We start from the raw sequence: 15,834 nt of genomic DNA on the forward strand, positions 1-15,834 counted from the left end.
ACAGCCTGTTCCTAAACATCCTATCTTAAATAATTCCCTCACCAATAAAGCCATTCTTTAGCACATGACCCTGTTCAGAGTCTTCAAAGTGCTTACCGCCACCTGAAATGATTTTTTATTGCTGTTTTTTTCTTGTTAAATGTCTATATCCCTAACTAGAACATAAGTTATACTGGAGGAGAGTTTTTTGTCTGAAACATTTTCCATGGTATCTTCAGCGTTCACAATAGCACTTGGAACCCAGGAGGCATTCAAAACTGTTTGAATGAATGAATGGGATAGAACCAAATTGAGGGTCAGAGATAGTTTTATAGATTTTTAAATCTATACTTCTATACAAGATTTTATACAATCTATACTTTTAAATCTATACTTTTATACAAGTGGATAGCTCATTATGGATGTTTGAGGGGCTGTGTGCCAAACCCAACAATACCACTGATGGAAATGTTTTTAAAATGTGCGATTGTTGCTATATTTCCGCTCTGTCATTTTTCACAGATTTCAAATATGTCATAAAATATGACATATGGGTCAGGGACCATGCAGGCCACCAGATGGTTGAGAATGATTTATTTCCTTGATTTCAGACTACTGAAGAAAGACTACAGGAAGAAAGTCAGTTCTTATCTCTAAGCTTACAGAATATGAAAGATAAAAGGGACCTTGAAGTTCATCTAGTCCAGATTCACTCTTAATTTAAAAATCCATTCTACCCACCAATGACATAGTTATCTGACCTTGACTTTAATATTTTTAGTGATGAGACACTCACGACTTTACAAGAGAACCTTTCTCACAACTGAACGGATTTTGATGAGCAAGGTTTTCCGTCTATTGATTCAAAATTTCCTTCCTGTAACTTCTGGCCCTTGGAGCAACAATGAATAAGTCTAGTTCCTGTTCGGAATGATGAACTTTGAAGACCTCTAAAATATCTCCTTTCAGTACTTGCTACTTCAGAATAAATTTCCCAAATACCAACAGCTGTCCCTCACTTGTTCACCCTTTCAGACCCCTCATCTTTCAGGTGGATGATCTCTGGGCACACTGCAACGAGGAAACGTATGTTCTCCTGGGCAAAGTGGAATTAAGTCTTATTTTTAATGATGGATTTAATTGTACTTTTGCCATAAAGCTACTAAGTGATCCACTTTTGTAAGTCAGCTATACATATAATTATGCACTATGTTACCAATCTCAGCATCTGTTATTAATTGTAAAATGCAAAAGCAGATTACTCTCATATAATGAACCTCTGTCTCTGCTGGAAGTTTGTCTAAAGAACATCTTGTCACTGATAATGTCAGCTTGCTTTTCAAAGTCTTTTGATGAAAATATGAGAAAACTTTTAAAATAATATGGGCCATCAATTTGCACTTGCACAATAGTGTGGTTTCTTTTAATCTTAAAATTCATGTCACAAGCAATTCTAGACATCCTGAAATTAAAGTGTCTCATTATGAATACTACTAGCAAAAGTGAATTGCATTTTTAAACAAAAAAATTTTATTAAATGTTTAATTGACTGCCTTTCAACTAAATAATAAAACTGAAGTGAATCTGTCCATACTCAGACTTTGTGGGAAGATATGGTAAATTCATTCATGTTTTGTCATTCTCAGGATCAGTATTGGTTATAATCATGTTACCAGTGTTGATCACTAAAGAAAGTAGAAATTATTACATATGTAGCCCAATAATTCCCCATATTGACTTGCTACTCCTAAAAACTAACAAAGGATTAAGTTCACACTAGGAAAGTGGATAGGTTTCAATTCACATGTCAACACTTACATCTATACTGTAATCCTCTGGGGTATTTTGGTTTTGGATTTTTCTGCAAAATGGTTTATTATCCCAGGAGGAGGCTCTCCCTGGGGCTTACATCTTAATAAATAAATGTCTGTCTGTAATCATCTGTTTTTTAAAACCTAGTGGTAAGTTATGTATTTGAATATCCACAATTACATCTGCATCTAATATTATCTTAGAAATATTAAGCTTGGTTTCCTGTTTTATGAAATCAATAGGACTTTAACTGGTGAACTTGTTAGGTGACCATCCCTACTACAGTCACCAACCAATATTTACCTTTCACTCAGAAAAAAAAATGTAACATAATCACTGCAGAACTCAGAGACACTGACTCAATAATTCTTCGTTTAATATACAATATCTTGTATATTCCTTTTCATTCAAAGCCAAAATGCTACTAAGCATAATATGTTTAAAATGATAACATCCAAATACAATACTTCCCAGTAGTGTGAGGCACGACTATAAGTATTTTGATTATCTTTTAAAGTAAACACCTGAGTTATTCAGTTGCTTCAACAATTCTTGTTATGAGATAAATTTCATCCCCTCTAAATTCATATGTTAAGTCCCTAATCTCCAGTACCTCAGAATGTGATCTTATTTGGAAATAGAATCCTTGCAGATATAATTAGTTAAGATGAGGTCATACAGGAGAAGGGTGGGCCCCTAGTCTAATACGACTGGTGTCCTTATGAAAAAGGGAAATTTGGAGACAGATGCAAACAGGGAGAATGGCATGTAAGCACAAAGGCAGAGATCTGGGTGATGCTTCTACAAGCCAAGGAACACCAATGATTCCCAACAAACCCCCAGAAGCTGAGGCATAGATTCTTCCTCACACGCCTCAGAAGGAACCAACCTTGCTGACACTTGATCTCAGACTTACAGCCTTTAGAACTGTGAGACAATAAATATCTGTTGTTTAACTTACTCTGTGGTACTTTCCTGCCCTAGAAAGACTAACACAATTCTGAATCTCTTAAAGATATTTGGCACTCCTCTTTGTGGCCTGCCTTCAGAGGCCAAAGCACTTCATTTTGGGTATCCTTAAATGTGGCAAAGGCTTGTCCTCTAAGATGAACTTTTTAACAGTCAAAAGTCATTCATCTCTAAGACATGAATGAAATGAAACATTTGTGTGGGTAATCCAGCATCATTTTCAAATTCATTAATTTACACTATAAATTAATACAACTGATTTTCGAGCATCTCTACAACTGGCTTTGGCAGACAGCCTAAAAGACGTTTTGAACAATGACAGTATTTCCAGGGAAAATCAGATGTGTGTGTGTGTGTATGTGTGTATTATATTATGAATGATATAAATTGTTACTTTATGTTAATATGATTTGTGGTACCCAGATACTTGACTGGTGATGTATCTGGGAAATGATCCCAGCCCATCAGCCTGAGCAGCTTCCCTTCCACCTGATTCACATTTTGAGCTTCCATTCTAGATCAAGACTACAATGAAGCCTTCTATAAAGATGGAACTGTCTTATATCTGTGTTGGCCTACACAGGAACTGCTAGTCCCAAGTGGCTGTTGAGCCCTTAAAATGTGGCTAGTGCAACTGAGGAAATGTAATTTTTATTTTATTTTATTTTAATTGAATAGCCAATAGCCACTTGTAGCTATTGGCTACTATACTGGAATGGTGTAGTTCTAGATTTTAATTTGAAAATAGGATTTCTCTGCTAACAAAGTTTGAAAATCACCATTAAAGATGAAGGAATAGGAAAGCTTCTGCTAACAAAGGAATAACAGATGATTCTGATGAATTCTCCCGGAAAACATAAATATGCAAGTTTCTTAGCCACTTGATAACTGACTTTAATCCCACTGAGCATCTAACTTCATTAAATCAGCTAAAACTAACATCACTGATATTAGCCAGCAGGGGGACCTGAAGAGTCGAGGACAGCATTTTCTCTGGAGAGTAGAAGGGTTTTTGGGGGTTTTTTGGGTTTTGGTTTTTTTGTCCATCCCCTGCCCCCATGTTTTAGTCTATATGGAAGCCCTAAATACACATTATGCTCAAGAACTACAAACCTTGTCTTCCCCAATGTCCGGAGTTAGTCACACACTCTGCATGTCTGTTTTTAAAGCGCTCTTAGGAAGTGGCAATAGATCTTGGTTCTACACAATACAGTTCAAAATCCAATTAATTCTAAAACCTAGTCTTTCCAAATTTACTTTGTTAAAATGTGATTAGTATTCAGATTTTTATATTAACTTTTAGCTTTGTCTTCTTTCTCCACATTTCAGAGGAAAACAATTTTCGGGTCCCTCATATTTAGACAGAAGAGGAAAATTGCATTGGCATGTTGTTGATTCTTTACTTCCATGATAAGTTAATGACATATGGCCTTACCTCTTGATAAAGGTCACTGAGATCTTCCTGGTGGGCCTGTTTGGAACATCCTGGGAATTCCCTAACACAACAGGAATCTGGGGGCCAGTCCATTTCTGTCATTTCCAGCCAGTCGGTGAAATAGACAACTCCACAGCACTTGAACTGCAAAAGAATCACTGGTCAGGCTCAGAAACAACAAAAATATTTTCTTAACTTATGGGAGACTGAACGTTAGATTTCTTAAATATTTGCACCCAGAGCTAAAGTCACTTCTGTCATCACCTAATGATATGTGCACATTTTATGTTGACAACAGAAATGTAATAGAGGACTCCATAATGGAACAATTCTGAACAATAAGACCCGTAACACATGAAGACAGATCAGGCATGACTGAGTCTTACCTCCCCCCAAATGTAAAATCCTCTGCAAGCGATCACATAGCAGCAAAGTTAATACACACTAACAAAACAAATAGCTGAAATCTTATATCTAACATTAAACCTCTAGCTACTAGGGAATAGTTGATCAATCTATTTGCATATTGCCTAGTTACCAACTTAACTGCTTAACAAATTCAAATATTATATTAAAACTTTCCGCAATCTCTGTAGAAAGATTTTTGGCCAACAGCCCACATCACAGAGATTACCCAACTCGATTCATTAACCAGAACATTTCCAAAAATTTCTGAGATGGAAACATAGGTTTGGCCAACAAATTTTTATTCAACTGAGTGAGACTCTTGAAAAAAACTGTCATATTTTATCACCATAATCTCAGAAGAAATGATGTGTCTTTAGTGTCAATAAAGTTGGATTTAAGACAAACTATGTTGTCTTTGTTTCTTTTTAGTCTCATTTCACCAACTATTAACAAAAACCTTCTCTGGTCAAAGTGTAGAAACCCTGCTTAAGGACATATGTAGATTAGATTCAGAGTAATTAACTATGAAAACTTTCTGTCCTTGGGTAGAGGGCAGTTACTCTTCCATATAGTCAGAAACAAGGGTTATGTACAGGCAGTCACGGAGAAGAATTTTGTCAGGAGTGACTGGCTTTGAAAATTATGTAGCCCAACAAATCACCCTGTGCTCAGGACTAACACTGTATTGTAAAATATCACAATCCACCATTTCAAAATTTCAACTAAAATAAACTTTAAAGAATTCTGAATTTCTTACGTAAAATGAAACAAGGAAATACAAAACATCATTTTACATTTTTTCACTTGCTTAAATATCTAATTTTTTTTTTTTTCTGTGGTACGCGGGTCTCTCACTGTTGTGGCCTCTCCCGCTACGGAGCACAGGCTCCAGACGCGCAGGCTCAGCGGCCATGGCTCACGGGCCCAGCCGCTCCACGGCATGTGGGATCTTCCCGGACCGGGGCACGAACCCGTGTCCCCTGCATCGGCAGGTGGACTCTCAACCACTGCACCACCAGGGAAGCCCAATATCTAATTTTAAAGAAAAAAAAAAAATGGTCATGAAGAACCTAGGGGCAAGACGGGAATAAAGAGACCTACTAGAGAATGGACTTGAGGATACGGGGAGAGGGAAGGGTAAGCTGAGACGAAGTGAGAGAGTGGCATGGACATACATACACTACCAAACGTAAAACAGATAGCTAGTGGGAAGCAGCTGCATAGCACAGGGAGATCAGCTTGGTGCTTTGTGACCACCTAGAGGGGTGGGATAGGGAGGGTGGGAGGGAGGGATATGCAAGAGGGAAGAGATATGGGAACATATGTATATGTATAACTGATTCACTTTGTTATAAAGCAGAAACTAACACACCATTGTAAAGCAATTATACTCCAATAAAGATGTTAAAAAATAAAAATAAATAAATAAAGAGAAAAAAATCATCTTGAGTACTATAAGTGATGAAATACTGATGCTATGAGTAATACTAAAATTTTCCAAGAAACTTTAAAAATAATTTTAGTATTTCCTTCTTATAAATATGTTCTAAAATCCACAAATATACCACAAACATCACCAATTAAGTCAAACATAAGTTAACATCATGTATTTTACATAAGTCATTGAGTATCCATAAAAAATACATGTAGTAAAATGACCACTTTCTAAAAATCATAAACTACTACCTTTCCAAGTCAGTCTTTTTAAATCCTTGCATGCAGAAGAAACCTACTTCTCATTTCCTAATGTCATGTGTTTTTCTGTGTTGCTGACAGAAGGACAGTTTTTGGAACATGCTCACTCCGTCCACAATAGAACAGCCCATTTATCTGGCCTTCTCAGGAAGTGAGGTGCTCCACACAGATGACTTTTCCAAATAACTTATGCATAGCATCTTCTGTGCCAGATGCTTTTTTTTTATTTTAATAAGTCCCTGAGATATTGTTGCTTTTTACATGGTTGTTTTTCTTCATCAATAGAAGATACGGAATTGATACTGAAAATTTTCCTGGAAACTCCCTTAAGCAAACCCATTCTTAAGCCACACATGACTATGGTCTACGTCTCCTTGGAGTCTTGCTGCCTCTTTTAGAGCCACATTGTGAGATGGGGCCACTCTTCTAACATGCTGTCAAACCGGAAAATTCCACCACCATTTTACATAAGCAGAACCTGAGGCTCTAAGGAACAGGACAAGTAGGTTGCCAAGATCACAGACCAGCCAGCGGTGGAGTCTATTTGTTCTCAAGCCTATACTCCAACTTCTATGTTAGAATCAATCAATAAATACAGTTCTTAGCATCAGTTTTTTTAAAGGTATTAAATAAACATCACTAGGGCTTAAGTGAGAGTCCACTAAAGTGAAGTACATGCCCAGACCTGCACCGAATGAGGAGTCAGGAAAACTGCAGCCTGACAAGGTTGCTCTACAATTTATTTTGGGAGAAGATGGTTAGCTGAATTGTGTCCTTCCGCCCCACCACCAAAATTCACGGTGAGGTTCTAACCTCCAGAATGTGACCATATTTGGGAAGGTCTTTACAGAAGGCATTAAAATAAGGTCATAAGGGTGGTCCTAATCCCATCTGACCTATGCCCTTATAAGAAGAGGAAATTTAAACACAGACACAGAGGGAAGATGACGTGAAGACACAGGGAGATGACTTCGGCTGTCTACAAGCCCAGGAGGGAGGCCTCAGGAAAAAAGCAATCCTGCCGATGCCTTGATCTCAGACTTCCAGCCTCCAGAGTTGTGAGACAATAAATTTCTGTTGTTTAAGCCACCCAGCCTGTGGTACTTTGTTATGGCTGCAGCCCTAGCAAATGAATACAAGGGGCTTTTAAAAATTCTTTCAGGAGGCCCGGAGGTCTTCACCACCTCCTCTGGAGTGAAATAAGCCTATGATGTAAAGGAGGGAACTTACCATACAACCAATCTAAAAATATGTGCGCTATCATTTGTAGCGCTGTACATTATCAACCTAGGGTGGCGCCCTCTTTGTACCATTAGAAAAAAAACTCATTTTGTCTTTTTACCTGGATTATCATGGTCCACATCACAACTGTCAGAAAATAAAGAGCTCTAGGAAGCTTCCACTCCGGGCAGTAGCTGAACACAGCTTATTATAAATTCCCTAACGCTTCACTTATTTTCCCTTCACGTTGTTTTTAGTACAAATGAAGAGTAAACAAACAAAGTCAGGAAGCAGTTAAATAAACAGGAAATCTGTGCTGCAGTGATAATTTTCACCATCTCAACAACTGTAACACAAAGAGCCAGATTTGGAGATTATCCTGGACTTGAACCTCTGCCTGTATCCAAGACAGAGTAACTGAGCAGGGAGCAGGACCTCTATTGTGCAAGACCCTGATTCTCAAATGCTTTGGAGCCCAGCTTTAAATGCCAGTAAAAGAAAGAGATAGACTTGGTCATCTGGGAATGTCACTCCAATCGCAAGGAAACTGCTTGGGAGAAGAACTTAGTTTGAATCAATGGTTAACTTCAAGTCACCAGATTTTAAACATCTAAATATAGTTCCTGTCTGAGAGGATAATGGGATGCAGTGCTATAAGGAAGGTAGGTAAGAAAAGCTAAAAGCACGTAACTTTGTAATGTTATTGTTAACAATAACTTATGATCCCATTTTATCTTCTCAACACCTGGAGGAGATAGGTACTTTTATTATCCCCATTTTATAGATGAGGAGACTGAAGCTTAAGGAAGTTAAGTAAATTACAGAAGCTCATGTAATAGTAAGCAGCAGAGCCAGAATTTGAACGAAGTTCTTTCTGACTAGAAAGTTCATGCTTTTAATGATATGCTGAGTCCTAATTTCCAAATAAGACCCATGATTTTAAATTTTCAAATGATGTTTAAATTACAGATAGCTCTAAAAGTCACGAAAAATTATCCATTCAAATCGAGCTTGGGTAATTATCAAGGAATTCTCATTAAAAAAGGAAAATTTAGTTTAGCAAAAGGGCTTTTAAAAGATTCTAAAATATATGTGAACCGTGGGAAATGAAGCGGAAATGGTGGAAGAAAAGCAGGGCATAGAGCTACTTAAAGTATTTCTCAATAAAAAATTACACCAGTGGTAACTGAATCATCGGCTTAACTTTTCAGCACAGGGAAAATGACCAAAGCCAAAGCTTTGAACACTTGTTTTGAAAGTGTGTCATTTATTCCATACCCTCTACCTCAGAAAAGGTAGCACTTACCTCTCTCTGAAAAAAATTCCAAGCATGAGTAAGCCACCGGTATCTCGGTAAGCCATAATTTGTCATTCTGGCTTTCAAAGTGACCATGTCTGACCACTGTACTGGAACCTAGCGATAGAAAAGACAAAGTATCAACAACTGTAACATGCAAACAGCCACATTCAGACACACATACATTCACAGATTCACACAAACACAATCACTCATAGACTCATCCACATACTCACACTTACCTGGAATGTACTGCCATTGCCAAACACTGCCTTAAATTTGTATTTGTTTGTGGCTTAAATTAAGCTCAGCGCTATTAAATTACGTATCAAACAATCTCTACTTGTAGATTTTTGTACTAAATGAGGAAGTACTTCATATTAAGCAAAATAATGCGAAATCACTTAATGCCGATATCAAGTTCAAGGAAATCACAAAGAAGTAAAGCTCTATGTTCTGTAGATACACCCGAGCTCCTCATAACAAGCGATCCCTGCTGCAAAATGCCCTTTCATTTGATTTCGTAATGCTATGAAATGGTTCTTTGAAGTGACTGCAGATTATGGTACTAAAATAAAGGGAGAAGAATTAAGGGAACGAGTTCAGCTCAAGCCAAGCCTCACTCTAGAATAAGTCTGTAAACTTTTCAAAAAGTGGATTTTAGGGCTTCCCTGGTAGCGCAGTGGTTGAGAGTCTGCCTGCCGATGCAGGGGACACGGGTTCGTGCCCCGGTCTGGGAAGATCCCACATGCCGCGGAGCGGCTGGGCCCGTGAGCCATGGCCGCTGGGCCTGCGCGTCCGGAGCCTGTGCTCCGCAACAGGAGAGGCCACAACAGTGAGAGGCCCGCGTACAGCAAAAAAAAAAAAAAAAAAAAAAAAAAAAAAGTTGGATTTTAGAGGCATGCTAGAATTCTAGAAAAATTGTTCTGAAATTAAAGCATTTTTTTGTGCTCTGCCTCTTAAGGTACCTAGCACCATGTCCCTGAACAGTTTTTAATCATGACACAGCTTCAGGTACACAACACAACAGTTGGCAAGAAATCTAATTAGCATATCATGTTATGTTTTGTGTACAGTGCTACAGGAGAAATGGGGTCACAAAAATCCTAGTCTCTCCACACGTGTGTTATTAAAGTAACTCTTGGGAAACTAGACAGACATCCACACCTGATCTATGGAGCAATACTGACCGGGCTAAGTCAAGCAAATTTGACACTAACTCAATATTCATAATATTTTGAAATCTTATTTTTAAAAATAGTAATATCGGCCTTTCCTGGTGGTGCAGTGGTTGAGAGTCCGCCTGCTGATGCAGGGGACGTGGGTTCATGCCCTGGTCCGGGAGGATCCCACATGCCGCGGAGCGGCTAGGCCCATACCGTACCGCAAAAAAAAAAAAAAAAAGCAATATCAATAGTAGTTTAAAAATTCCTGGCCACAGAAAGTCTTCATTTTGTTCCTTTGTTAATTTTCTTTTTTATTACTTGGAAATGTACAATACAAAAGAAAACACTCCAACACCTGGGCACACAACTTTGTTCCCTAAATAATGGGCTGACTGGGTATACTGTGTGTTCATCTGGTTCCAGCAAAGTTCAGAGAACTAACCAAAGTTCAAGCTATGCAGTATAAATTCTTATTATCTCATATCCTTTTGAACATAAAATAAATAGAAGTGAAATAAATTCTCTAGAAATTTATAATCTGAAACAGTTAACATGATTGACAGATTTCATCTAGTGAAGGAATGATGAATGGGAGGTGAACATGTACACAAAAAACAGAAATAATGGGAAAATAGGCTGCCTGATGCTCAATCTCTTGATTTGGTTATTAGAACAGTCTTATTTTTAAGTTATTTTCCAAAATAAATTAAGTTGTTTCCCACTTGTGACCACAATTGATCTGAAACCAAATATAGCAAGAAACACAGGTGGTCACTGAGGCTCGGGCACAAAATACAGTGCTCTGGCCATAAAGGAAAACACACATGTATCGGCTCCTTGCATGGAACAGAGAAGAGCACAAAGCCCATTCTACGCAAAGTCTGGGGTTCTGCAAAATTTCGCAGCTCATAAACTTTAACGGCACTTTTCATTCACGTTGCTATTAGTGCAAAGGCAATAATAATAAAAAAAAATTCTGACAAACATTTTTCCTAAAGGACTACTTTCCACATTTCACTTTTAAACAGCCCTTGTTTTATCCTGTTTTATCCTGGGGGAAGATTTACACAAGCAAAACAGTGATGTATGCCTTCAGCGGGCACGGCAGTGTACACCCATCTAGTACCATTGTGATACTAAAAAAATACTTGCAGATGGCCCCTTCACAGAATAGAAGCAAGTATCTAAAAAGTATCAATTCCTTTCTGTTTCCTCAAGTTCCTTAGAATTATACTGGAGTCAAAATATTTCCTTTCAAATACCTTAAATTAATTCATTACAAACTTGTTATAATTTAGGAAATTTATCAAATATTAGTATGATATAAACACTGTTCAAGCCATTTTTTTAAATCCACTAGAAAGTAAACTCATTTTTAAAAACCTTTTAATTACCAAAAAGAACACAAAAGCTGAGATGAGGAGATCAAGAATTAATTATACAATTTACTACTCATTGCTTGAATGTTAAGGAGATCCATGTGTTTTTTGAAATTAGAAAAAATTAGTTAGACACCAAAACTGAGTCCCTGGAATCCATCACTCTTTCATTCCCTTAATATGCCAAGTTTCTAGGGATGGTGTGAAAATATGATTCTCAAAGACAACAAGAGCATTCCTATTGTAAGAGGAGATTTTGTTTTGAAGATAGTGTTTAACTTTATATTAAACTAGTTAGAACCTGCCCTGACTTTTCAATTTTTAATAGAGAAAAAAATAACCATAAATTCTCTCTTCTTACTGAGAGTTGTCACACATTGAAAGCATGAGTGTTTTCAGAGGGGTTCAGCTGTGTAGCAGTGCCAAAGTATCGTTTACATGTAAATTGAAGTATGTAGAGTACCCACTAGTCTGTAATTACCACTTAGTATTCAAAACAGTGTCACAGTACAGTAGCAGATTTACCATAGAATCTTTAATAACTGCACCAGTACCAGAGATGTCTTCAATTTTCTTACACAACTGCCAAAATGCCTCTCAGAAACAAATGTAAAAGAATCTGCTTCATGGGTGGTGGTGATGTGATGAACTGGGAGATTTTGATTGACATATATACACTAATATGTATAAAATAGATAACTAATAAGAACCTGCTGTATAAAAAATAAATTAAATTTAATTTAAAAAAAAAGAATCTGCTTTGCTTCTTAAGAGCTCTTAAACTTTAAAATGTTGAAGACTGACCTGGGGAACTTGCCACAAAGGCAGATACTCAGTCCCTGCATTTTCCTCTATTCCGATCTAGCAGCTCTGGCCTAGAGCCCTATAATGTGAATTTTAAAGAATCACCCTGGTGGACTCCTGCTGTAGACAGTCCAAAGACTACATGTTGGGGGAAAAAAACATCATCTTCCTGAAACAGAATTACTCTACGAAGCTCACAGTGGAAGAATCTGACCTGCCACCACAAAAACAGCCAGACTTCACAGACATGCAAAAGTGCTCAACCTCATTGATAATCAATGCACCAATTTTCACCAATGAAGTGAGCAAACATTAAATAAGTAATAATGCCCAATAGAGCAGAGGTGAAGTGGAGTGGTATACCGAACATGACTGGTAAAATCTTAAGGTTAAGAAACTCTTATTCTCATTCATTCTAACACACACTTCCTAATTTGGAAGATGGTTCGGCTTCCTGCAAACAGAAGGTACGTGTTTCCTAGCCATCAGTGTACAGCTGCAGTCAGCATTTTATAAGGTTTTCATGTAGCTTTTCAACTTTTCTCAAGTCCTGTTGCAAATGTGAATATTTCCTATTATACACTCAGAAGATGGTAAAATTATTTTAGAACATATATAATTTTCAGTCTATTATATCCATGTTTAAGCAATCTGTGGAATTAAAGATATATATAGGAATAGAGGAAATGAAAAATTACAAATTGTGCTTTGGAACTATGCTTTAGACACAGAAAAGAAAATGCTACAGTTCAGAAGTATTGGGAGTATTCATTGTTACCAGATAGCATGAACATTCAAATTAATAATCACGTGCCTAACAACTCCAGAGTATCTGATTTAAAAGGCTGAACGAATATTGTTTCAGACTGTGGTTATATTCCATTTTGAACTCACCATAATTTCCTGCTCATATGTCCAAACACCACAAGCCAGTTCTACACAGAAAATGACAAGTAAACTTCCAAAATACTGTAGAAGAACAGAAAATGAATGCTGTTAGGATAGACTCAAAGTAAAATATGGTCATCAGAGACAAGCTAAATATTATTCAGTGTTGTTTATTCAAAGGACAAGAAAACGGAGGCACATATTCAAGAAGCTCCCTCCCTTGGGAGCAGATGGGGAAAATTTCAGCAAATTTTGAGATATCGGCAGACAGCATTCAATACTCACCTAAGTGGGTCGTTTGGATGGTGCTTCATTTATCAAATGCTTTCATAATTAATTCACTCAATGGATAAGACTACCTCATTTTACAAATGAAGAAATTAATGTGAAAAGTATACAATAGGACTTGCTCAAGAACGTGCATCATAAAATAAATTTTGGAGCCCTAAAGGGACCACTGCAGCCATGTTCTTTGTGCTTTTCCTTGCCACTTCTCCAGTTGCGGAGGTCACTTTACAGAAGTAAACAGTAAAAGGGTGAGAAAGAAGAGGTTCTCTGAAAGTTCACTAATTCCAGCAGAACTAAAACAACTCCACTGCTGTCATGAATCCTCCGCTCCATTTATGGTGCCAGTCAGGGTGGAAGGATCGGGTAGTGATGATTATTGATTATTCCTCTTCACTGGAATGACAGCTCTATCAAGGGCAGAAATTTACCGTGTTCCTTGTCACAAAGTAGGTGCTCAATAAATTTTTTTTACATAATATATGAATAGATAAGAATATATGAAAACAAATCAGAATGTGGTGTGGAGAAAAAGGAACCCTCCTACACTGCTGTGGGAATGTAAATTGGTGCAGCCACTATGGAGAACAGTATGGAGGTTCCTTCAAAAACTAAAAATAGAGTTGCCATATGATCCTGCAATCCCATTCCTGGGCACATATCTGGAGAAAACCATAATTTGAAAAGGTACATGCACCCCAAAGTTCATAGCAGTACTATTTACAACAGCCAAGACATGGAAGTAACCTAACCTGCCATCAACAGATAAATGGATAAAGAAATGTGATATATACATACAAGGGAACATTAGCCACAAAAAAGAATGAAATAATTACATTTGCAGCAACATGAGTGGACCTAGAGATTATCATACTAAGTGAAGTAAGTCAGAAGTGAAGTATTTGTCTAAAGACAAATATCATATGCTTATATGTGGATTCTAAAAAAAAAAATGATACAAATGAACTTATTTGCAAAACAGAACTAGACTTAGAGACATAGAAAACAAACATATGGGTACCAAAGGGGAAAGGGAGGGAGGGATAAATTAGGAGTTTGGGGTTAAAATATACATACTACTATATATAAAATAGGTAACCAACAAGGACCTACTATATAGCACAGGGAACTCTACTCAATATTTTGTAATAACCTATAAGGGAAAAGAATCTGAAAAAGAATAGCTATATATATGTATAACTGAATCACTTTGCTGTACACCTGAAACTAACACAACATTGTAAATCAACTATATTTCAATAAAAAATTTAAAAAATAAAAGTTAAAAAAAAAGCAGAGTGGTACAATGGAAAGAGACTGGGAGCTGCCTTGGACCGGGTGATCAGGAAAGGGCTCCATTTGTGTGTGTGTGTGTGTGCAGTACGCGGGCCTCTCACTGTCGTGGCCTCTCCCGTTGCAGAGCACAGGCTCCGGACACGTAGGCTCAGCCGCGGCATGTGGGATCTTCCCGGACTGGGGCACGAACCCGTGTCCCCTGCATCGGCAGGCGGACCCTCAACCACTGCGCCACCAGGGAAGCCCTACGCCTACATTTTCTTTTTCAGGGAGCTCTGGGTCCTAGTCACCCTTGTGTTGATCACTGCACAGAGAATCACTCAGTCACTAGTTTAAGAGCTGGATCTGAGTGAGGCATCTATAAAACTTGGTGTTAATCCACAGTTTAAATAAAACAAAGCCAGCGAAGAATTAAGCAACAACTCCCGTTGAGCTCTGTTATGGCAGGTAGGGTACATACATATCACATTTCACCACAAAACCGTCTGCTGTCCTCAGCATTACTGAAACACGTGTATATCTCTCCTAATGACGTCAGTATGTGTCTGTCAAGCCCTTACTTTCCCAACACACGTGGTTTGCTGAGATGGTCTGTACCAAGCTAGTCTGCAGGGCAACTCACCCCTCTCCTCCATGAGTGCTGTCCTAGAACAGTGGAAAGAGCTCTGAATTTGGAGTCAGCAGACTGAAGTAACACACTCTGTGATCTCCGGAAAAATCATTAAACTGCCCTGACTTCAGTTTGCTCATCTGTCTGATGAAGATAAAAATAAAGTCTTCTTCACTGTTATCATCAAGGCTGATTTGACACATGGGAAATTGTTCTGGAAAATTTAAAATTTTGAATTTGTAAAGCATTATACAAATGCAATTCTGAACTCGTTTGTGAAATACAATCCACTATGGACTCGCCCTTTCCTCCTGGATTTGACCTTCATTCCCTGCAGTGTGCCGCAGCTTCTTCTTCATCATTGTTTTCCAGTACCTCATCTCTTGTTCTTTACCATTTTACCCTTCTCCTTCCCCTTGTGTGTCTGGGTATCTCTGTCTCCTGTATATCAAGCTTCAGAGGCTTCAGATTTTAAACCAGTCGGCTGCCTCACCCACAATTCACTGCGCTCACTAACCTGCCAGACCATCGGTTCTGGCAGGCAGGGATCTTGTTCGTAAACATTATTTTATTCCCAGTGCCGAAGCAGG

The 15,834-nt window shown here is 37.9% G+C and overlaps 1 protein-coding gene across 1 annotated transcript in view; it reads right to left on the reverse strand.

Moving 5' to 3' along the window:
• TSPAN12 (tetraspanin 12) overlaps positions 1-15,834 on the reverse strand; it is a 66,013-nt gene that overhangs the window by 14,813 nt on the left and 35,366 nt on the right. Inside the window, exons 6-8 of the mRNA XM_060020790.2 lie at positions 13,060-13,134; positions 8,826-8,933; positions 4,196-4,339 (exon numbers count right to left, since the gene is read on the reverse strand). Of these exons, the coding sequence (XP_059876773.1) occupies positions 4,196-4,339; positions 8,826-8,933; positions 13,060-13,134 (327 nt within the window). The remainder of the gene's footprint in view (positions 1-4,195; positions 4,340-8,825; positions 8,934-13,059; positions 13,135-15,834) is intronic.

This window comes from Delphinus delphis, chromosome 9 (assembly GCF_949987515.2).
Source record: "Delphinus delphis chromosome 9, mDelDel1.2, whole genome shotgun sequence".
Classification (NCBI taxonomy): Eukaryota; Metazoa; Chordata; class Mammalia; order Artiodactyla; family Delphinidae; genus Delphinus; species Delphinus delphis.